Source organism: Dipodomys merriami, unplaced genomic scaffold, assembly GCF_024711535.1.
Source record: "Dipodomys merriami isolate MVZ:Mamm:240054 unplaced genomic scaffold, mDipMer1.0.p SCAF_137, whole genome shotgun sequence".
In the NCBI taxonomy this organism is placed as follows: domain Eukaryota; kingdom Metazoa; phylum Chordata; class Mammalia; order Rodentia; family Heteromyidae; genus Dipodomys; species Dipodomys merriami.
In genome coordinates this window covers 878,958-901,760 of record NW_027202682.1, presented here as the reverse complement: position 1 = coordinate 901,760, position 22,803 = coordinate 878,958, and the positions used below count along the sequence as shown (strand labels likewise).

Here is a 22,803-nt window from a genome sequence, read left to right as displayed (position 1 = left end):
GACTCAAGCAGTAGAGCACTCGCCTTGAGCTGAAGAGCACAGGAAAAGCACCCAGGCCCAGAGTGCAAGCCCCATAACCAACAATGTTAAAACAAAAAACAGAACCTGGATCCTCTGATCTCAACCTCCTGAGTAGCTATGATTAAAGGCATGAGCCACCAGTGTCCTAACTCCTAGTCTTAGAATGTCTTTCTTTTTAAATTTCCAATTTCAATGTTACAAAGATGTTTTAATACTAGAAGTAGCACCTAATGGTCTTATCCAGAGTAGAATCCATAGGAGATATGGCCCCAAAGGGACCAGATTTCTTAGAATAATTACCTATAGAAAGGAGTTCAAGTTTTATTCTAAGTACAAATGGAAAGACATTCTGTAATTGAGTTTCCATTCAAGAGATCACATGCCCTGCTTTGTGGAGGCAATATTTGTGTATTTTGGGGGGAGAGAGTTGAAAATGAAAATGGGGAAACTCCCTAGCAAAGTTGTTCCTGTCTTCAGGTAAAAGATGAAGGTAATGTGGATGGTACAGTAAGAGCCAGACTAACCCAATTCTGTCAATTAACAGCAATATGCCCAATTTATACACCCAGATGCACATTATAGCTCCATTGCAACATAATATTGTTTTCACATTTCCTTTTACCCTCTAAATGGAAGATCATGAACTTACAGAGGGAGTCATCGTAGGATCTAATTTAATTTCATTTGCTCTTGCAAAGTCATGAGAGGCACAGTTAGCACCCTCATTTTGTTATTGGTGCCCCTGGCAAAAAAGCCCTGGTTCAAGGTCCTGTCCCTTGCCTTCACCAGAAAAAGAAGGCATAAAATATAAAAGCGGGGGTGGGGGGGAGAATGTTTTTACAGTTTTAGCCAAAATTGGGAAAAGAAACCTTCTCAATCTCTCTCTGCCTTTCCGCAGCAGCGCTACAATTTATAGAAACAAAAGCCAGAAACATACATATTCAGAATCAGCTGTGGGTCCCAGTGAGTTGGGCTGGAACAAGTAAGTCACAAAAGCCCACATTTTATCTTTCCAGATTCCAGTGGCAGAGGCAACTTCGGCTCTCCGCATACTTTTTCCATTAGGAGCTGGAATTGAGAAGACGTCTCCCTCCAAGAAAACCCCAAGCCTCCTCAGATGATTTTTGTTTTAAAGACAAAGCAAACACGCAAGTCGGGGTAATTTCATGGCTAGCAAGAAAAAGTTGAAGGCTTTTCTTGTCACTAGGACTGGGGTTTTAGCTCCGCCCCTCGGCCCGCCAGCGCCCCACCCCGAACTACATTTCCCGGCAGGCGCCGCGCCCGCACCACGCACTTCCTCCCGGCACCCTCCACGGCGAAAAGGCCGTGCGGGCTCGGGGCCGACGCCACCAGGCTCTCGTCGTCGCTGCTGCGGTCGCCCACCTGAGAGAAGCTGTTGTGGCCGTTCCCGCCGGCCACCATGTCCGCCCAGGCGCAGATGAGAGCCCTCCTCGACCAGCTCATGGGCACGGCGCGGGACGGTGAGTGGGGGCGGCCGGCCAGGCGCGGGGCTGAGGGCGGGAGTGGGACGAGGCCGCCGGGCGGCCTGCGGCGGGGGCCGCGCCCGAGTGCGCCTGCGCCGACGCCGCTGCCCTCCCGCGCCCGCCGCCCGCGGGCGCCGGGCCTTTGTGTGAGCGGGTCCGCCTTGCGGGGCTCCGCGGCCGCGTGGCTCCTGCGACCTGCTCCCGGCCGGCGCCGCGCTCCTCCGCGCGCGGGGAGGCGGTGAAGGGCCGGGAGCGGCCCGGGCGGCCGCCGTCGGGCGGCGGAACTTCCCCGGCGTCCTCGGGGAAGAAGCCCCGCCCGAGGGGGCCGCGGGCCTCGACGTCCGGGCGCGCGCGTTCCCCGGCTGGGAGCCGCGCGCTGACCTGCTCTCGCGAGGGCTCCCGCGAGTGTTCACTCTTGCAGCCCCCGCCCCGGCCCCCAGCCACACAGCAGCGGTTAGGTAGGTTACCGTAGGGAGGAACGCAAGATCGCGATGGCCTCTCAGGAGAAAGCCATTGCACCCTTGGAAAACCCTATACCTGCCGTGGTTTGTGTTTTCTTTCCTACCGAAGTAATGGAGTTGTAATTTCACACTGGCACATTTGCAGGGCTGTGCAGATTCTTTGCACTTTATTTCATAGGTGAATAAGTGCTTTTAGCTTTCTTTGTATATGAGTTGCTTTTGAATTGCTTCCCATATTTTTATTTCATACAAACTGAACAATTGTGGCCCCTCTATTTTATTTATAAAGGTTCAGTGTATCTTTGCCTGCCTACATCAATCTGCAAGGGAGTTGCAGAAAAGCCTCATGTTCATCGAGCCGTGAGTCACAACCAATTTCTAAGCTGTTATAACAAAAAAGTGTTTGCTTTTTTCACAAGTAACTTTAAAAGTGTAGTTTAGAAAGAAAAAAAAAACATTTTCAATTAAAAGACACTACATTAATCCTGGATGCTTGCGAGTCCTGAAATATATCCCTCCTTGACTATTACACAGCTCTGTGTCCTATACACAGATTAGCTTTAAAATTTGTCACATACCACTTTGCCTTTACTTTTATGTATCATTCCCCCTGACTTCCTTACTGCAGGTGTGGGCAAGAAAACTTTTCCTTTAAAACTTTTCAACAGCGGGCATAAAATTCTGCAGCTGAGTTCTTGAAGAATGCAGATGGGTACAGTATGTGTTGGAGCTCACAGTGTGTATTGACTAACCTAGTTCTTTTTTTGCCTTTTTTTTTTTTTTTTTTTTTTGGTATTGTCTTGTAAAAAGTGACTCCCAGGTGCCAACTTTTTTAAGGGCGGGGATGAAAGGACTGTAGGAAAAATGAATTAACAGTCAGTGATAGAATTTTAAGGCTTTTTTCTTTGTGTAATTTTGAGCAAGACATTGCCCGTGCATTTGTCCTTAACAGAAAATAGCTTTTGTTGGTGGAAATTGCCAGCTATAGGTCATCAGTGGTGATTCATAGCACTGTGATTACATGGGTTTTAGTATATCAGTCCCTACATGTGCATTTTGACTAATGGCCTTTTGGTGCTCAGCCTTTTACTTCTGACTCGACTTGTTTGGCACAGTGATGGAGTCAGATCTCATTAAGTGTGATTCTTCTTGATAAACGTACTATTTTTAAAAACTGTGTTCCACTGCAGTTGTAAATTATCTTTAGATCAGCTTTTCAGTATATGATGGGGAGAAGAAGTGATAGTCAACAAATCATCCAGGTGAATTTTTGTGCCAGACACTCTAATTTGGTTAACATTGTAATACTGTCTTATTTAAAACCATAAATGAATTTCAGGAGACGAAACCAGACAGAGGGTCAAGTTTACAGATGACCGAGTCTGCAAGAGTCACCTTCTGGACTGCTGCCCCCATGACATCCTGGCTGGGACGGTAAGGATGTTTGGGGATCTCTTGGGATACTCGGTGTATAGAATAGTTGGTACATTTCTTTCTTTCTTTTCTTTTTTTTTTTTTTTGGGTCCGGTCATGGGGCCTGAACTCTGGGCCTGGGCGCTGTCCCTCAGCTCTTCAGCTCAAGGCTAGCGCTCTACCACTTGAGCCACAGCGCCACTTCCGGCTTTTTTCTTTTTGCTTATGTGGTGCTGAGGAATCGAACCCAGGGCCTCTGGCATGCAAGGCATGCGCTCTACCACTGAGCCACCTTCCCAGCCCTAGTTGGTACATTTCTAAAGATTGAGTTTGTTTGATATAATTTTATGTTATAGAACATTTTTTTTCATTCATAAAGCTCTGTAAAGCTATCTGGTTGGTAGTAATTTATAGTGAGATTGTTCCAATGAAGTAGTACAGGTCTCCTGATGTAGTGAAAAGTATACTTTACCTCAGCCTTTGTAGATTTAGGTGGTTTGTTTAATTTCAGGTTATTGTATGCTAGATTTTTCACCTAGCCAAGCACTGGGCCTCTTCCCCCCCCCCCCCCTTCCCCAACAAGGAGCTCTATTCCTCCTCCCCTCACTACCACCCCCTCCAGGCCAGTCCTGGTCCTTGAACTTAGAGTCTGGGCATTGTCCCTGAGCTTCATTTGCTCAAGGCTAGCACTCTACCAGTTGAGCCACATTGCCACTGCAGGCTTTGTCTGCTCATGTGATACTGAGGATTTAAGCCTAGGGCTTCATGCATGCTAGGCAAGCAAGCACTGTACCACTAAGCCACATTCCAGCCACATTCCTTTTTTTAATGCTGGAACTCAGGCTTAAACTAAGGACCTGATTACTGGCTCTTAGTTTTTGCTCAAGGTTAGTGCTATACCGGTGAACCACAGCTCCACTTCTGCCTCCTTGTTGAGGAATTGAAGATAAGTGTCTCATGAATTTTCCTGCCCTGGTTGTCTTCAAACCATAGGCCTCAGATCTTAACCAGCATGAGCTACCATTGCCCAGCTTTGTTGGGTGTTTGGAGATAGTTTCACAGACTTCATTGAGTTAACCTCAAATTACTGTTCTTTGCCTCAGCCACCTGAGTAGATGCGTACCTGGCCCTTAGTTGTTGTTGTTGTTTTTCAGGTAGGGTCTCATTTATGTGTGTGCTAGCATGGAGGACTTTAATCCCCCTGTCTATACCTCCCAAAGAACCGTGATTACAGGTGTGAACTACTATTCCCAGCTTGTTTGTTGAGATAAAAGTCTAGCTAACCTTTTGTCGGGGCTGGCCTTGGAACCATTAATTTCCCAACCTCTGCCTTCCCAAGTAGCTGGGATTTCAGACTGATCTGCCACGTCAGACCAGTGAACTATTTTAGGTAGACTGGTGAAAAAAGGTGTCTCTGGGACCTTTGATAAGAACTCTGAATAATGAAAAAATAAACAACTGTTAAGTTCAGAGATGTAGTATGCTACGGGGTGGAAAGAGAGATCAGAGGAGCAGCAGGATTGCTGTTACTGTATCTGGATTGGTATGAGTAAAGCTATGGGAGTAAGTAAGTAAGGAGCCATGGACTGGATAATATCTCTCTAATCGTTGTAATTGGGTAAATACTCAACTCAGCATAGGCTTGGGGATTTTTTTTTTTTTTGGGGGGGGGGGTCCGGTTGTGGGGCCTGAACTCTGGGCCTGGGCGCTGTCCCTCAGCTCTTCAGCTCAAGGCTAGCGCTCTACCACTTGAGCCACAGCGCCACTTCTGGTTTTCTAGTGGTTTCTCATGGTCTCTCCTGCCCGGGCTGGCTTTGAACCGCGATCCTCAGATCTCAGCCTCCTGAGTAGCTAGGATTACAGGCGTGAGCCACCGGCGCCCGGCTTTTGTTGTTGTTTTCTATTGTGGTAATACTAGAGTGAACTCAGTTGCTTGTGTATGTAGGCAAGTGGTTTTTAGGGTAGAGGAAGAGAAAACGCTAGAAGGGAGGAGGAAACCAGGAGATCTATTTGCATATGAAGAAAATACTTGGTAAATGTGGGAAATAAGTTTTGGGGTTGCTAATGGTTTTAGGATGTGGATTGGGAATTCAGATAGATAATAGACTGCTGAACAAGCACTTCTGAAGCTTCTCTAATTTGCCTCTAATGTTAATGATGTTTATCATAATGCAGAAGTTTTTTGAGCACAGTAGTAGTTTAAGCTTAAGGTTATTAGAATTCCTGCTTTTGTGTCGCGTGTGTGTGTGTGTGTGTGTGTGTGCGTGTGTGCGTGCGTGCGTGCGTGCGTGCGTGTGTGCGTGTGTGTGTGCGTGTGTGCGTGCGCGCGCGCCTGACAGTTGTGGGGTTGGAACTGAGGGCCTGTCCTTGAGCTTTTTTTCTTGGCTCAAGGCTACTGTTCTACCTCTTGGACCACATTTGTGTTTCTGCCTTTTTTGGTAGTTTATTGGAGATAAGAGTTTCACACACTTTACTGCCTGGACTGGCTTTTGAACCATGATCCTCAAATCTCAGCTTCCTGAGTAGGTAGGAATACAGGTCGGGCTCCTACCTTTGTTAGGGAGGGGGGAGCAGGGGGATAGTTTTGGGCTTGAACTCAGCCTTTATACCCCTTTGGCTTGTTTGCTCATGGCTGGTGCTCTACCTCCATACCTCCAGCCAGCTTTTTGCTGGTCAGTTAGAGGCACCTGGCGGATTTTTCTGCCCCAGGTAGATTCAAACCTTGATCCTCCAGGTCTCAGCCTACTACTCAGTAGCTAAGATTACAGCTGTGTGTGACTTGACATGCACCTTTTTTGGGGGGGGGGGTCCGTTGTGGGTCCTGAACTCTGGGCCTGAGCACGGTCCCTCAGCTCTTCAGCTCAAGGCTAGTGCTCTACCACTTGAGCCACAGCGCCACTTCTGCTATTTCTGCTTATGTGGTGCTGAGGAATCGAACCCAGGGCCTCATGAATGCAAGGCAGGCACTACCACTGAGCCACCTTCCCAGCCCGACATGCACCTTTTTGACTGATACTGTGAATCTCAGTATATTCGCTGTTGTATTGTTTAGCCAACCAGAGCATAAGAATGCTTGGACTCAGTATTTTGACATTGGGGCTGGGAAGGTATCTCAGTGGTAGAGTGCTTGCCTCACTTGCTTGAGGCCCTGGGTTTGATTCCTCACTATCACATAAATAGAAAAGGCCGGAGTGGCACTGTGGCTCAAGTGGTATAGAGTACTAGCCTTGAGCAGAAGATCTGAGGGACAGTGCCCAGGCCCAGAGTTCGAACTCCCAGACAGGCAAAATAGTAATAATAATATTTTGACATTAACACTCCAGACAGGTGCTGATGATTTATACCTATATAATCCTAGCTAATCAGGAGCCTGAGTTCTGAGGATTGTGGTTTGAAGCCAACCTAGGCAGGAAAGTCCATGAGACATTTATCTTCAAAAAGCTGGAAGTCGGGGCTGGGAAGGTGGCTCAGTGGTAGAGCGCTTGCCTTGCATGCTCGAGGCCCTGGATTCGATTCCTCAGCACCACATAAGCAAAAAGAAAAAAGCCGGAAGTGGCGCTGTGGCTCATAGTGGTAGAGCGCTAGCCTTGAGCTGAAGAGCTGAGGGACAGCGCCCAGGCCCAGAGTTCAGGCCCCACGACGGGACCCAAAAAAAAAAAAAAAAAAAAAAAGCTGGAAGTGGCACTGTGGCTCCAGTGGTAGAATGCTTTTGGGGGGGGGGTTGGTCATGGGGCTTGAACTCTGGGCCTTGGTGCTTTCCCTCAGCTCTTCAGCTCAAGGCTAGCGGCTCTACCACTTGAGCCACAACACTTTCGGTTTTCTGAGTCATTTATTGGAGATAAGAATCTCTTGGACTTCCAGGCATGGGCTAGCTTTGAAATTCGATCCTCAGATCTCAGCCTCCTGAGTAAATAGGATTACAGTTGTGAGCCACTGGCGCCCTGCTGCTCACCTTTCTTTTTTTTTTTTTTTTTTTTGTTGGTCGTGGGGGCTTGAACTCTGGGCCTGGGCCCTGTCCCTCAGCTCTTCAGCTCAAGGCGAGTGCTCTACCACTTGAGCTACTACAGCGCCACTTCCGGTTTTCTGGTGGTTTATTGTAGATAGGAGTCTCACGGTCTCTCCTGCCCGGGCTGGCTTTGAACCGAGATCCTCAGATCTCAGCCTCCTGAGTAGCTAGGATTACAGGCGTGAGCCACTAGCACCCGGCTGCTCACCTTTCTTGACCTGAAGAGCTTGAGGGACACCACCCGGCCCTATCACAAGCCCCAGGACTGGTTTACACAAGTGCATGTTTTTGTTTGTTTTGGGTTGGTCTTAGGGCCTGGGCACTGTCCCTCAGCTCTTCAGCTCAAGGCTAGCACTCTACACTGGAGCAACAGCACCACTTCCAGCTTTTTCTGCTTAGGTGGTGCTGAGATGTGAAACCCAGGGCCTCATGCCATGCATGCAAGGCACTCTACCACTAATCCACTTTCCCACCCCACATGTGCATGTATGTGTGTACACACATGTTCACACAAACACACACCAATAACACTTCAAATCTGGACCTGGTTGTGCACCACTGTAATACCAGCACTAGGGATGTAGAGGCCGAAGGATCGAAGGTTCAAGGCTAGTAGGGGCTGTGAGACCATGTCTCAGAAAATAAAAGAGGAAGAGATTGTAGTAAATTGTTCTACACTTTGGGCTGGGACGCACACACAGAATAGTCAGTCAGTGGGTTTATTGTCCATTTATTTTTTGTCCAGGGGTATTCATCAGGCAAAGAGATAGCTAGAGCATTTATTTGGGTTCTGAATCAGCCACCTATTCTGCTATTTATTTATTTTTGGTTGATTGTGGGGCTTGAACTTGGGCCTGGGCACTGTCCCTGAGCTTTTCAGCTCAAGGCAAGTGCTCTGCCACTTGAACCACAGCGCCACTTCTGGCTTTTTATGTTTTATGTGGTGCTGAGGAATTGAACCCAGGGCCTCAGCATGCAAGGCAAGCACTACCACTGAGCCACCTTCCCAGCTTTCTGTTTATTTTATTTATTTTATTTATTTATTTTTTTATTTTTTTGGGGGGGTCCGGTCGTGGGGCCTGAACTCTGGGCCTAGGCGCTGTCCCTCAGCTCAGCTCTTCAGCTCAAGGCTAGTGCTCTACCGCTTGAGACACAGTGCCACTTCCGGCTTTTTTCTTTTTGCTTATGTGGTGCTGAGGAATCGAACCCAAGGCCTCAGGCATGCAAGGCAAGCGCTCTACCACTGAGCCACCTTTCCAGCCCCCCCCCCCCGTGTTTATTTAAATATACAAAGAGCTATACCGAAAGCCAAGTGTTAAGTTCTGTGTTGTGACTGCCAAAACCTGACTACGTTTTTCGTTTGTTTTGATTTTTCAGTTGTTGGGCTTGAACTCTGGGTTTGGATACTGTCTATGAGCTCTTCAGCTCAAGGCGAGTGCTTTACCGCTTGAGCCACAGCGCCACTATGGTTTTCTGGTGGTTTATTGGAGATAAGAGTCTCATTGACTTTCTTGCCTGGGCTGGCTTAGAACCTTGATCCTCAGATCCTAGCCTCCTGAGTAGCTAGGATTACAGGTGTGAGCCACTGGCAGAGTCTATATAAGCCAGACTGGTCTGGAAATTACGAAGATTCTGCCTCAGAATCCTGATGTGTGCTCTATTCCTGGACTGTTTGATCAGAATTTTATTTTATTTTATTTATTTTTGGGGGGTCTGGTCATGGGCCTGAACTCTGGGCCTGGGCGCTGTCCCTCAGCTCTTAAGCTCAAGGCTAGCGCTCTACCACTTGAGCCATAGTGCCACTTCTGGCTTTTTGCTTATGTGGTGCTGAGGAATCGAACTCAGGGACTCAGGCATGCAAGGCAAGCGCTCTACCACTGAGCCACCTTCCCAGCCCCTGATTGGAATTTTAGTAAACCATAAATTGGTTAAACTTTTTGTTTAAATTGTGTAAACTTTTTGTTTCCCACAGCGGATGGATTTAGGAGAATGTACCAAAATCCATGATTTGGCCCTCCGTGCAGACTATGAGATTGCAAGTAAAGAAAGAGACCTGTTTTTTGAATTGGACGTAAGTTATATTTGGTGTATGTTTATCCTTATTGTAAAGAATCTAAGAGTGAACTATCAAGAATAATGTAATAAAGAACAGTAATAAAATGGCAACTTGTAATCCTATCACTCAAGCTGAGTACTAGACTGTGACAAATAGCATCTCTTTGTGTCTGTCAACGTATTACTACCCTGAATTTTATTTTTCCCTTTTTTGATGTGCGTGTGCGTGCTTGTCTCATATACCAGTGGTTGGGTCCAAACTCAGGGACTGTGCCCTATGTCTTAGCTTTTTTTTTTTTGCTCAAGAAATATTCTACCACTTGAGCTACACTTCCACTTCCAGATTTTTGCCGCTTAATTGGAGAAAAAAGTGTCTTGGATTTGACTGCCCCTCTGGTTTTGAAACAGGATCATCAAATCTCAGGTGCCCCACTTCACTATTTTGGTAGTATCAGGGCTTGAATGCTGGACCTTGTACTTGCTAGGCACATGCTATGCTACTTCAGCCTTGTGACCAATCTTTTGTTTGTTTTTCTTTTTCCTTATGCTGGTCCGTTTTTCTTTTTCTTCGTGCTGGTCTTGGGCCCTATTCCTGAGCTTTTTTGCTCAAGGCTAGTACTCTACCATTTAAGCCACAGCTCCCCTTACAACTTTTTTTTTTTTTTTTTTTTGGTCCAGTCGTGGGGCCTGAACTCTGGGCCTGAGCGCTGTCCCTCAGCTCTTCAGCTCAAGGCTAGCGCTCTACCACTTGAGCCACAGCACCACTTCTGGCTTTTTTCTTTTTGCTTATGTGGTGCTGAGGAATCGAACCCAGGGCCTCAGGCATGCAAGGCAAGCGCTCTACCACTGAGCCATCTTCCCAGCCCCTGGACTGCCATCTTTTTTGTTTCATTTTGCTTTGCTTTTGACTGTACTAGGGTTCAAACGTGGTTCATTGTTTGATTTTTAAAAAGAGGTGGCCGAGTAAGAACAGCACCATGCACGTGATATTCAGGTAAGGGATAGGTTAATTCATCGTTCCAGCTGACACCAGACCATCTTGGTCCTCCACGTGGTGGGGAAGGCCTGGGAAAGAGAGAGCAGGGGAAAAGAGCAGAGAGAGAGCATCTGGGCCTGGGCTAGGCCTTATCTAGGGTATGGGCGGAGAAAGGTGTGGCCACATATAGTTTAGATGTGACCTCAGCGGATGCAGATGTGACCTCTTCCAGGTGTCCCAGTTGCCTAGGTAATGCAGGTACGGGGTGGAGACTTTGCTGCGAGGAGGGTAGAGTCTGCTAGCTATCCAGGAGCGGACCTTACAGTTATCATCATGTTTTTCTTGATAGAGCCATATCCCTATCCTTCCCTTTCTGCCTTTTTTTTTCTTTCTTTCTTTCTTTTTTTTTGCCTGTCTGGGTCTTGAACTCATGGCCTGGGTACTGTCCCTAAGCCTCTTTGTGCTCAAGGCTAAGCTCTACCTCTTGACCTACAGCACTTCTTCTGGCTTTTTCTGAGTAGTTTGTTGGAGATGAGTCTCAGGGACTTTCCTGCCATTGTATTTCAGGTAAGGTTGATTTCACATGTTTGGAGGCATGGCTCACGTAGCAGAGTTCTAGCCAAGCCTCGGATACAGTGTTTGAGTCCTGGTCTCAAGTAAAAAGAAAAGATGGATTTCTCATGTTTACCCATGGCCAGCCTCCAGACTGATTTTCTTAGCCGCATAACTAATTACAGATGTACACTAGCATGTCCATATTTTTTGTTGAGATGGTTTTGGTAACTTTTTTTTTTTTTTTTTTTTGTCGGTCATGGGGCCTGAACTCAGCCTTGGCACTGTCCCTCAGCTCTTCAGCTCAAGGCTAGCGCTCTACCACCTGAGCCACAGCGCCACTTCTACCTTTTTCTGCTTATGTGGTGCTGAGGAGTTGAACCCAGGGCCTCAGGCATGCAAGGCAAGCACTCTACCACTGAGCCACCTTCCCAGCTCCCGGTCTTGGTAACTTTTTGCCTCCTCTTGTATAGCTAAGATTACAGCCCTCTGGTATACCTTCTGACAACTAACCCGCTATGGACAGGACACAGATCATCACTCCTTAGTTGTTGTAATTGTTTGTGTCTTTTTATCTATTCTCTAAATTTGTTTATTTTTATGCTTATACTGGGCTTGACTTTGGGCCCTGTGCTCAGCTTTTTCAAAAATTCATGGCTGGTCACTCCCCCTTGAGCTACAGCTCCACTTCCAGCTTTTTGCTGGGAAAAAGAATCAAAGACCCTCCTGGATTTGTTTGCCTGAGCTGGCTCCACACTTTAATTTTCAAATGATAGCTAGCTTTGTGTATAATCAGGATTACAAGCCCAAACCATCGGCATATGGCCTATTTTATCATATTTTAGGTGAAAGAGGCTACTTTGCCCTCAACATGAGGGAATAACGTTCTGTGGCTTACAAAGACTGAATGCATTTCATACAGCCTTTTAACACTGGCCCTTGTTCAACCTTTTCTGTCCCCAGAGAACTGAGTATGGCCAATGTGTTCATTCTCCTTGAGGTTTTTTGGTAAGATTATTGAGGATAGAAGTTGTTTTGAAATTAAAGCTATTTTGAGCCACACATTGCTGCCTCACACCTGCAGTCCTAGCTATTCAAGAGATTGAGTTCTGAGGATATCAGTTTTAAACCAGCCTGGGCAGAAAATTCCATGAGACTTTTTATCTCCAAGTAACCAGCAAAAATGCCAGAAGTGGAGCTGTGGTTCAAGTGGTAGGGTACTAGCTTTGAGTTTACAAGTTCAGAAGTGGTACTATGGCTCAAAGTGGTAGAGTGCTAGTCCAAGCCCCTGAGTTCAAGCCCCACAACAGAAAGGTAAAAAGAAAAGTAACATTTGGTGCCCGTGGCTCATGCCCATAAGCCTAACTAACTACTCAGGAGGTTGAGATCTGAGGATTGTGGTTCAAAGCCAGCCTGGGTAGGTAAGTCTGTGAGACTCTTATCTCCAATTAACCTCCAGAAAACCAGAAGTGGTGCTATGGCTTAAAGTGGTAGAGCACTATCCCTGAGCTGAAGAACCCAGGGACAGTGCCCAGATCCAGAGTTCAAGCCCCATGACTGACAAAAAAGAAATTGATTCTGAGATTGTATAAATAGTAATCGCTCTCTCTTTCCCCTGAGCTAGGCAATGGATCATTTGGAGTCCTTCATTGCAGAGTGTGACAGGAGGACTGAGCTTGCCAAGAAACGACTGGCGGAAACACAGGAGGAAATCAGTGCAGAAGTTTCGGCAAAGGTATGTCTGGAAGGAAGGAAGGAGTCATTTGCCAGGTGCCAGTGGCTCATACCTGTAATCCTAGCCACTCAGGAGGCTGAGAGCTGAGAGTTGAGGATCACAGTTCAAAGCCAGCCTGGCAGGAAAGTCCGTGAGACTTAACTCCAATAAACCACTAGAAAACCTGAAGTAGTGCTGTGGCTCAAGCGGTAAAGTGTTCACCTTGAGCTGAAGAGCTTGAGGGACAGCACCCAGGCTAAAGGTTCACGCCCTGCGACTGACCAAGGAAAAAGTCTCACGGACTTACGGACTTTTCCTGCCCAGACTGGCTTTGAACCGCCATCCTCAGACCTCATCCTCCTGTGTAGCTAGGATTATAGGCATGAGCCAGTAGGGGTTGAACTTGGCTTGGGTGTTGTCCCTGAGCTCCTTCACTCAAGCCTAGCACTTTACCATTTTGAGCTATACAGCACTACTTTTCTAGTGGTTAGTTGGAGATAAGAGTCTCTCTTGGCCAGGCTGGCTTCAAACTGCAGTCTTCAGATTTCAACCTCCTCACTAGCTAGGATTACAGGTGTGAGCTACCAATGCCCGGTACTAACAGCTTTTTTGCTGGTTAATTTCTTAAGATAAAGAGTTGGGGCTGGCTCTAAACATTAGCTCTCAGATTTCTGCAAGTGATAGAAAACTCATGATATTTAAAATGCACATGTGGTTATCTGTGGGTCTTAAGATGTTTGGTTTATTTTCAGTGTTAGGGAAAGAAATATGTTGAACAGAGCATTGGCTTATCAGAGGCGTAAATGAAGGATCATGTTTTGAAGCCAGCCCAAGAGCTCCATGGCCTTGAGTTTGAGCCTCAGGAATGTGTTGAGAGAAAAAGTTACTTCCCTTGCATTCAAAACTTGGTTTCTGAGGCTGGAAAGGTGGCTTAAGTGGTAGAGTGCTTACCTCCACGCATGAGGCTCCTAGGTTCAATTTCTCAGTTACCACATGCAACAGAAAAATCTGGAAGTGGTGCCGTTGCTCAAGTGGTAGAGTGCTAGCTTTGAGCAAAAGAAGCTCAGGGACAGTGCCCAGGCCCTGAGTTCAAGCCCCAGGACTGGCAAAACAAAAAACTTGGTTTCTGCTTATTTGAATCTCTCTTCCCCTCAGGCAGAAAAGGTACATGAATTGAATGAAGAAATAGGAAAACTCCTTGCTAAAGCTGAACAGCTAGGAGCTGAAGGAAATGTGGACGAATCCCAGAAGATTCTTATGGAAGTTGAGAAAGTTCGTGCAAAGAAAAAAGAAGCTGAGGTTGGTGGAAAAGTGTCTTAGGAAAGAGAAATGTTAGTGGCTTGGTATAGTGGCTGCTGTTGGTTATCTTGGCACTCCGGAAGGAGGCTAAAGTAGCAGAGTAGAAAGATGGGGCACTGATAACGGATTATAACAATTGTGAGTTCAATGATAAGAGCAAGACAGAGATTTCCCTACCAGCCTCCCTCCCATGTTATCAACATCTCCCATAGAGTAAAGTAGGGTACCATCAGTGGACCTGTGTTGACATATGATTTCAATTTAAAGGCCAGTTTAGGTTGGGTTGATGCATATTCTACAGATCTGGGAAAGTATATAATAACCCATATCCATCACTCTAACAATTTACAGAGTACTTGTTATCCCTTCTTTTCCATGTATTAATTTCATGAAGGCAAATGTACCAGAGATGGGGTTATGAGGGTATGAATGACTTCCTTGGGGGTAGTCTCTAGGTAGAATGGGATGATCCTACAAAACCCCTTAGCTAAAACCACCTAACCCCACACACAAACTGAGTTGAGTAAAACAATAGGGGTGGAAAGATGGGCTGGAGAAAAGGGAGATGATATGTATGTTTGCATGCATGTATGTACCTGGCTGGTGTAGACCTGTTTCATTGCCACTCCTGGGGCTTGAACTCAGGGCCTGGGCACTGTCCTTGAACGTCTTTTGCTGAAGGCTAACACTGTACCACTTGAGCCACAGCACCACTTCCAGATTTTTCTGTGTAAGTGGGACTGAGGAATTGAGCCTAGGGCTTCATGCATGCTAGGCAAGCACTCTACCACTCTCAGCCCTCAAGACACTCTTGCTTCCCCTCCAAAGGGCTGGGATTACAGGCATGGTGGCACCACCACTTCTGACTTGTCTAGTTGGTTGGGGTTTTTATTTGTTTTTATTTATTATTACTTTTTTGTTGTTGGTCGAAGGGCTTGAACTCTGGGCCTGAGCGCTATCTCTGTGCTCTTCAGCTCAAGGCAAGTGGTCTGCCACTTGAGCCATAACACCACTTCCAGTTTTCTGGTGGTTAATTGGAGATAAATCTCACAGACATTCCTGCCCAGGCTGGCTTTGAACTGAGATCCTCAGCCTTTGAGTTGCTAGGATTACAGGCATGAGCCACCAGTGCCTGGCTTGTTTTATTTTTGCTTATATTCTTAGTTACTGGTCCTGGGGCTTCAGTTCACACTTGGGTTGCTGAAGACTGGTGGTGCTCTACTAGTTAAGTCACACCTCTACTTCCAACTTTTTGGTGTCATTGGAGATGAGTCTTCACAGACTTTCCTGCATAGGCTGCGGTCAAACTGTAATCCTCAAATCTCAGCCTCCTAAGTAGCTAGGATTACAAGTGTGAGGCACAGGCAGTGTTTTTTGAAAACTCGCTTTTATTGTCAAATTATTTCCATTTAAGATGTTGATACTATATAGTGGATTCTGGATGTCACCTTCATATCTCTTTCTCCAGGAAGAATACAGAAATTCTATGCCTGCATCCAGTTTTCAGCAGCAAAAGCTCCGTGTCTGTGAAGTCTGTTCAGCCTACCTTGGCCTTCACGACAATGACCGCCGTCTAGCAGACCATTTTGGGGGCAAGTTACATTTGGGATTCATTCAGATCCGAGAGAAGCTTGATCAGTTGAGGGTATGTTAATATAGTCCGTTTCTGGAGAAGCCTGAATAAGAGCTTTATGTTCTGGTGCTGGCGGCTCATACCTATCATCCTGGCTACTCAGGAGGCTAAGATCTGAGGATCATGTCTTTGTTTTTTTGTTTTGTTTTCTTTTCCAGTTCTAGGACTTGAACTTAGGGCCTCAGTACTGTCCAAGCCCTAAGTTTGAGCCCTTGAGTTGCTTTTGCTCAAGGCTAGCACTGTAGCTTTTGAGCCACAGCACTACTTCCATCTTTTTTTTGTTTATATGGTACTGAGGAATTGGACCCGTGCATGCTAGGCAAGCACTCTACCACTGAGCCACATTCCCATCCCTAGGGATCATGGTTTGAAGCCACCTTGGGCACCACCCGGAGATTTTTTTTTTCCTTTCTGTCAGTCATGGGGCCTTAGTTCTGGGCCTGGGCTCTGACCCTGCACTCTTCAGCTCAAGGTGAACGCTCGCTCTGCCACTTGAGCCACAGCACCACTTCTGGTCTTTTCTGCTTACATGGTGCTGAGGAATCAACCCAGGACCTCATGCATGCAAGGCAAGCACTTACCACTGAGCCACTTTCCCAGTCCCCAGACATTATCTCCAATTAACCACCAAAAAACTGGATGTAGAGCTGTACTTCAAGTGGTAGAGTGCTAGCTTTAAGCACGAAAAAAACTCAGGGACAGTGTTTAGTCCCTGAGTTTAAGCCCCAAGACCTGCACAAAAGAAAAAAAGAGAGGGCTGGGAAGGTGGCTCAGTGGTAAGTGTTGCTGTTGCTCAAGTGGTATAGTGCTATCTTTGAGCTGAAGAGCTGAGGGACAGCGCCCAGGCCAAGTTCAGGCTCCATGTCCTGTAAAAAAAAGAGAGAGAGAGTGAGAGAATATCTTAGCCGGGCGCTGGTGGCCCATACATGTAATCCTAGCTACTCAGGAGGCTGAGATCTGAGTTCGTGGTTCAAAGCCAGCCTGGGCAGGAAAGTCCGTGATACTTAGCTCCAATAAACCACTAGAAAACTGAAAGTGGCATGGTGCCTCAGGCGGTAGAGCACTCACCTTAAGCTGAAGAGCTGAGCGACAGCGCCCAGGTCCAGAGTTCAAGCCCTGTAACCAACAAAAAAACAAACAAAAAAAAACAGTAAAAATCAGGAAGTAGTGCTGTGGCTTCAGTGGTAGAATGCTAGAGAGCAAAAATATTCAGGGACAGAGCACAGTCCCTAAGTTTAAGCCTCAGGACCAGTCAGGTTTCTCGTTTCTCGTGTGTGTCTGTGTGTCTGTGTCAGCTTTTGGGCTTGAACTCATGCCCTGAGTGCTGACCCTGAGCTTTTTCTGCTCAAGTGCTCAAGGAGAGCACTTTACCAATTTGAGCCACAGAATCAATTCTGGTTTTCTGGTGGTTAATAGGAGGTAAGAGCCTCACGGACTTTGCTGACCGGGCAGACTTTGAACCGTGGTCCTCAGATCTCAGCTTCCTAGTAGCTAGGATTATAGGTGTGAACCTGTGTTGGCCGGCTTGTCTCATTTTTATTTGCTCGTTTTTTTAATTCCTTTAGAAAACTGTGGCTGAAAAGCAAGAAAAAAGAAACCAGGATCGCTTGAGGAGGAGAGAGGAGAGAGAACGAGAGGAACGGCTGAGCAGGAGGTGAGCATAGGTGGCCAGTGGCCACAGTCGTCCTCCGGCCTCAGTCAGCTTCTGCTCCGTGTACTGCTGTATTACTTGAAGGAGTGCAGGAATATATTCAGTCCAGTGAAATATAGCATGTGCCTGCCTGAAAGAGAGGTTCCTCCTCCCCTTAAGAACCAGCTCCTTTGACGGCTAGGCACATAGGGAAACTGATCTTCCAGCAGCCAAGGTGCTGGGGGTTTTTTTGGGTATTTTTTGTTTTGTCAGTCATGGGGCTTGATCTCAGGGCTGGTACACTGTCCCTGAGCAGTTTAGTTTGCTTAAGGCTAGCGTTCTACCACTTTCAGCCACAGCACCACTTTTCTGGTGGTTAATTGGAGTTAAGGTCTCACAGACTTTCCTGCCCAGGCTGGCTTTGAACCATGATCCTCAGATCTCAGCCTCCTGAGTAGCTAGGGTTTACAGGCGTGAGCCACCAGCGCCTGACCCAGGTTGCTGTCTTAAGCCCCCATCAGGAAAGGGCTTTGTATGGGCTGTGGTATTTATTTACTTTGTTGCCGCGGACCTGGTTCTGTCGGGATGACGGAGGATACCTAGGGGAGGAACCTGGAATAGGACGGGGAGATGGCAAACAGACAACTCACACACATTAGGAGTGGATGCTGAGTGCTGAGTGCGATTTAATGCAGAGAATAACAAACTTTTATAGCAAAAAGTCTCCATAAGAAAGGGCAAAAGGTTACATAATCTTGCTGCAGGGCTTCATTCTTGGGCCGTCACCAGCTGGTCGCCTGATAGGCACTTGTTTCCGGCTTTACCTCTATTTTTAAGAAATACAATTGGTTTCGATGATTGTCACCAATTAACCACTACTTTATTCTATAGAGGCCTTAACTGTCCCATTAAGATCTTTCCTGTTCCTTCTTTAATTGTAAGCACCAAGGAGACTTAGATTTAGCAAGTCTTTTGACAAATGAAAGAGAGTGACAGGAAGTTCTTTCTCCTAAGTAGTTATCTCAGCAATTGCCATACATTCTTTCTGTTCTAGCTGCACCTACAGCTTCTTGTAAATTTCTTACAATTCCTTCTGCTGGAGTGACTTTGTGAAACCCCCAATACTTTTATATTTACTTATAACTTGTCTACTAGCCTCCATAAGAGGGGTTTCAGGGTAGCACTTAACTCTGGTGAGTTAGTCATATTTTTAAGACACTCATCAGATATTGGAGTCGTCAACACTCTTAAGAAAGAGCTTTGAATAAGGGAACGTTGACAATGAGTAAGTACAAAGAGCAGTAGAAGCAGTAAAAGATTAATAGGCACTCTTATGAGGAAAAGATAGGCAGAAACACATCTTTTCCAGGGGTTTTGCCAGCCTTTTCCCAGGAGTAGGCCTCTTAGAAGCCCTATTCTCCGAGGTAGACTTCGGTGAAGTCCCAAAACTTGGAGATATGTTTCTGTAAAGCCCCATTCTCTGAGGTAGACTTCGGTGAAGTCCCAAAACTTGGAGATAGGTCTCGAGGCCCCTATCATGGTCTGATAGATGGTTTCCCATGCTAAGCAGACTCTACTGGGGTCGGCGTGGCACTTTGTGATTTGGGAGTACTGAACAGCTATATGTGAGGGCTGGGGTTTGGATTCAGGATGCCTTGCCACTCTTTTTTTTTTTTTTTTTTTTTTTGGTCAGTTGAAGGACTTCAACTCTGGGCTTGGGCGCTTTACCTGAGCTCTTCAGCTCAAGGCGAGTGCTCTACCACTTGAGCCACAACACGATAGACTGGCTCACTCGTGGGCTGGCTTAGAACCACGATCCTTAGATATCAGCCTCCTGAGTAAGATTACAGGCATGAGCTACCGGCGCCCGGCCCCTTGCCGGTGGAGCAGCAATATCTCTGAGGGTGGGAGGGATTCAGATGAAGTTGGTGGCAGTGTGAATCAAGCAAGGGGCAGATGGGCATCTGGGGTAAAGCATGGTATTTGCTTGTTGACCATGTGAAGTGTGAATGAGGAAGGAAGCTACCTTTGCCATTTCTGGCCTGTGATTGCCACTTACTGGAGCAGGGAGAATGGAGGAGCCCCGTAAAGGGTAAAATTTAGCTTTGTCCATATTCAATTTCAGATGCCTAAGAAAGTATTAAGTCTCCACCTTACGTTTAGGACCCCACCCCTGCGTTGGCAGTGAATTAGAATGCTTTAGGGATGTCATTCGTCTTTTTTTCCTTTTTTAGGTCTGGCTCAAGAACCAGAGATCGCAGGAGGTAGGTTTCTAGATCCATCACAATGCTTAGTTGAATGTCTTATTTCTGAAAGCACTTGTTGTGGTTTGCTTTTTTTGGGTACCCCTACTGGGGCTTGAATTCAGGGCCTGGCTGCTGTCCCTTACTTAGTTTTTTGCTCATGACTGGCACTCTACAACTGAAGCTATACCATTTGTGTCTTTTTTGTTGCTTAGAGATAAAGAGTCTCAATAGCCGGGTGCCAGTGGCTCACGCCTGTAATCCTAGCTATTCAGGAGGCTGAGATCTGAGGATCACAGTTCAAAGCCAGCCCAGGCAGGAAAGTCAGTGAGACTCTTATCTCCAATAAACCACTAGAAAACTGGAAGTGGTGCTGTGGCTTAAGTAGTAGAGCACTGGCCTTGAGCTGAAGAGTGCAGAGACAGCGCCCAAACCCAGAGTTCAAGTCCCGGCAAACGACCAAAAAAAAAAAAAAAAAAGTCTCAAACTTTTCTGCCCCAGCTGGCTTCAAACTGTAATCCTCAGATCTCAGCTTCCTGAATAGCCAGGATTACAAGTATGAACCACCAGTGCCCTGTAACATTTTTCTTGTCAGTCATGGTGTTTGAACTCTGCTTGGGCCCTGTCCCTCAGATCTTCAGCTCAAGGTGAGCACTCTACCACTTGAGTCTCAATGCCACTTCAGGTTTTCTGGTGGTTTGTTTATTGGAGGTAAGAGTCTCATGGACTTTCCTGACTGGGCTGGCTTTGAACCATGATCTTCAGATCTCAGCCTCCTGAGGCATGAGCCACCAGTGCCCAGCAACATTTTTCTTTTTCTTTTTTTTTTTTTTAGGGGGGGGGTTCCGGTTGTGGGCCTGAACTCTGGGCCTGGGTGCTGGCCTTCAGCTCAAGGCTAGCACTCTACCACTTGAGCCACAGAGCCACTTCCAGCTTTTTTTTTTTTTTCTGCTTATGTTGTGCTGAGGAATCGAACCCAGGGCCTTATGCATGCAAGGCAAGCACTCTACCACTGAGCCACCTTCCCAGCCCCCAGTATTTTTCTTAATACGTGATGTTTACCACTTTATGACTTCTATCTGGGCTGACTTGAGAAGGACATGCTGGTTGGGGCTCAGCATAGTAAAAATTATCTCTAGGCCCCAATTCATTTTGAAAAGGAAGTTTTCAAAGGCCTGCAGGCTGACTAGAAGTACCTGGATCCTTCTTTAGAAGACATCATTCAGAGGAACAGTCAGATTAATCCATGGGACAATTACAAACATTGTGTACATTTTTAAGAGGAAGGAGAAACATAATAGTGATGCTGTGGACAGAAAAGGAGCCTGAAGGTTAACCTAGTGGGGTTTGTCTCTCATGGAGCGAGCTTGGCCCCCAGCACTTTCTGATTTATCTCAGGTCACGCTCCCGAGATCGGGATCGACGTCGGAGACGGTCAAGATCTACCTCGAGAGAACGGCGCAAATCTTCCCGGTCTCGGTCCCGAGACAGCCACCGACGTCATCGCAGCCGTTCCCAGAGCCACAGCCGGGGACACCGCCGGGCTTCCAGGGACATGAGTGCAAAATACAAGTAACTACTCTGACTCAGTACCTGCAGCCAGGAGTGAGCTCTTTGTGTTCCCAGGGTGTTGTGAGACTCTCAGTGGGTCCTTTAGCCACATCTAGTGGCCACACAGTTTGTGGGGACCCTGTCCAAGCAACTGTGGGACGCAGGGCTTGAGACGAGAGGAAGGTATGAGCAGCTCCTGCCTGTCCCTCTGGGTGGTGTTGCACTGAACCAGGATTCCCCTGGTGTACAGACCATCCTGTCCAAGGCTTTGTGTTCTGACCAGGCTGTTGTTCATTTTGACCTTTTTTTTTTCCCCATTGTAGTTTTACCTAGTGTTTTATGTTCTACACCCATAATTTTGTTGCATTCTCCTTTTCTGTTTTTCTTATTAAAAATCTTTGTAAAGGTCATTTTTCTGTGGCTGCCTAACATTCCAAGTGGTAGGCGGGTAGCCCTAGGCTGTAGTGGTGGCATGACTGACTAGCCTGGTGTTGCTTCCTGAGTAGCCATCCAGAGGGGGACAGCAGCCTCCTCTTAGCCTCTGGTTCCCCTTTCCCAGGTTCTCCAGGGAGCGCACATCGAGAGAGAAGTCCTGGGAGTGCGGACGGAGTGAGCGAGGGTATTCTGACTGGAGGCTGGAGAGCTCCAATGGGAAGACAACTTCTCAGAAGTCAGAGGAGAAGGAGGCTGGAGAGATCTGAACCCTAGTCCTGGAGCTGTAAATAGTCTGACAAAACATTCAACACAGCCTAAAATTATTCTATATTTGCTGAATACAACTCATCTTTTGTAGTTTAAACATTTCTGTTGTTTGGCGCTAGCTGTGACTTCAAGTTGTACAGTTGCTCCTGTGTGTGGGTTTATATTGTATAGGAATAAATAGACCTAATGGGCTGCCTCTGTCAGCTATGCTAGGGTCTCTCTGTCTTCTACATGAGGCAGTTCACAGGACCTGACCATATGCCAGGGCACTCCTAGAAAACACCCTTAACTGAGCCAGATGTGTTTGGTCCTTAGTGCCCCACTTGGCTCATGCCCCACGTCTCAGCTATTTATCCCGCTAGTACAGACCACAGGGTTGGTGCTGTGGGTTGAGGGTGGGGGCTACACTGCAACCCTTTCCTTTAGAAGGAAGAGGAGGCCGGAGATAGGCCTGTGGACAATGTCCACTGGACAGCCAGAGGGTCTTTGTGGGAGGAGATGCAGCCTTAGGGCGAACATCCTGGGGCATTGTGTGGCCCATGCCATAGGTGGGCTGTCGGATTCCTACTTGTCTCCTGCTGCTGCTCACAGGGGACTCATCCCTTTATGAAGTATGACTGACTGACGGAAACTGGACGCCCTGTGTATTGGAGGGTAGTCTGGGAGGACACAGATAGAGGACACAGGTATGAAACTTGGCATGTGACAAGTGGGCAGACCTTTACCTCCTGCAACACCTAGAACCTGATAAGGGACAGGGTTGCCAGGGCTGCAGAAAGCCTTCCTGCCTCTTGACTCATCTGGAAAGGGGTGTTTTAAGAAACATTGTTGGGCTGGGAAAAATGGTTTAGCAGAGTGCTTGCCTAGCATGCCCTGGGTTCTATTCCTCAGTACCACATACACAGGAAGTAGTGCTGTGCTCAGATGGTAGAGTGCTAGCCTTGGGCAAGAGGCTCAGGGACCGCGCCCAGGACTGGCAAAAAAAAAAGTTGTGTAGAGCTGGGTACTGATGGTGGCTCACACCGGCAATCTTACCTCCCAGATGGCGGAGATCTGAGGATGC

At 47.0% G+C, this 22,803-nt stretch overlaps 1 protein-coding gene across 4 annotated transcripts; it reads left to right on the top strand.

Annotated features, from left to right (window-relative positions):
- The first annotated feature begins 1,266 nt into the window (after positions 1-1,266).
- LOC138825371 (putative RNA-binding protein Luc7-like 1) lies at positions 1,267-21,943 on the top strand. Of its 4 annotated transcripts, none has more exons than XM_070019827.1 (11): positions 1,267-1,502; positions 2,256-2,326; positions 3,306-3,400; positions 9,358-9,456; positions 12,593-12,703; positions 13,838-13,981; positions 15,450-15,626; positions 17,180-17,268; positions 19,479-19,508; positions 20,886-21,059; positions 21,598-21,943. In XM_070019827.1, the coding sequence occupies exons 4-11, from the start codon at positions 9,361-9,363 to the stop codon at positions 21,737-21,739; spliced, it is 963 nt and encodes a 320-aa protein (XP_069875928.1). In that variant the 5' UTR covers positions 1,267-1,502; positions 2,256-2,326; positions 3,306-3,400; positions 9,358-9,360; the 3' UTR covers positions 21,740-21,943. The 4 variants fall into 4 exon arrangements, with proteins under 4 accessions (XP_069875928.1, XP_069875930.1, XP_069875926.1 ...); XM_070019826.1 differs by having other exon boundaries at positions 1,475-1,502; positions 2,256-3,228; XM_070019829.1 differs by lacking the exon at positions 21,598-21,943 and having other exon boundaries at positions 1,268-1,502; positions 20,886-21,448.
- The last annotated feature ends 860 nt before the right edge of the window (positions 21,944-22,803 follow it).

Bases quoted from the DNA above. Each gene is read 5' to 3' on its own strand.
- LOC138825371 (XM_070019825.1), top strand. From the start codon at position 1,442: ATGTCCGCCCAGGCGCAGATGAGAGCCCTCCTCGACCAGCTCATGGGC. The intron at 9,457-12,592 runs GTAAGTTATATT...CCCCTGAGCTAG, and splicing joins ACCTGTTTTTTGAATTGGAC to GCAATGGATCATTTGGAGTC. The intron at 21,060-21,597 runs GTAACTACTCTG...CCCCTTTCCCAG, and splicing joins GACATGAGTGCAAAATACAA to GTTCTCCAGGGAGCGCACAT.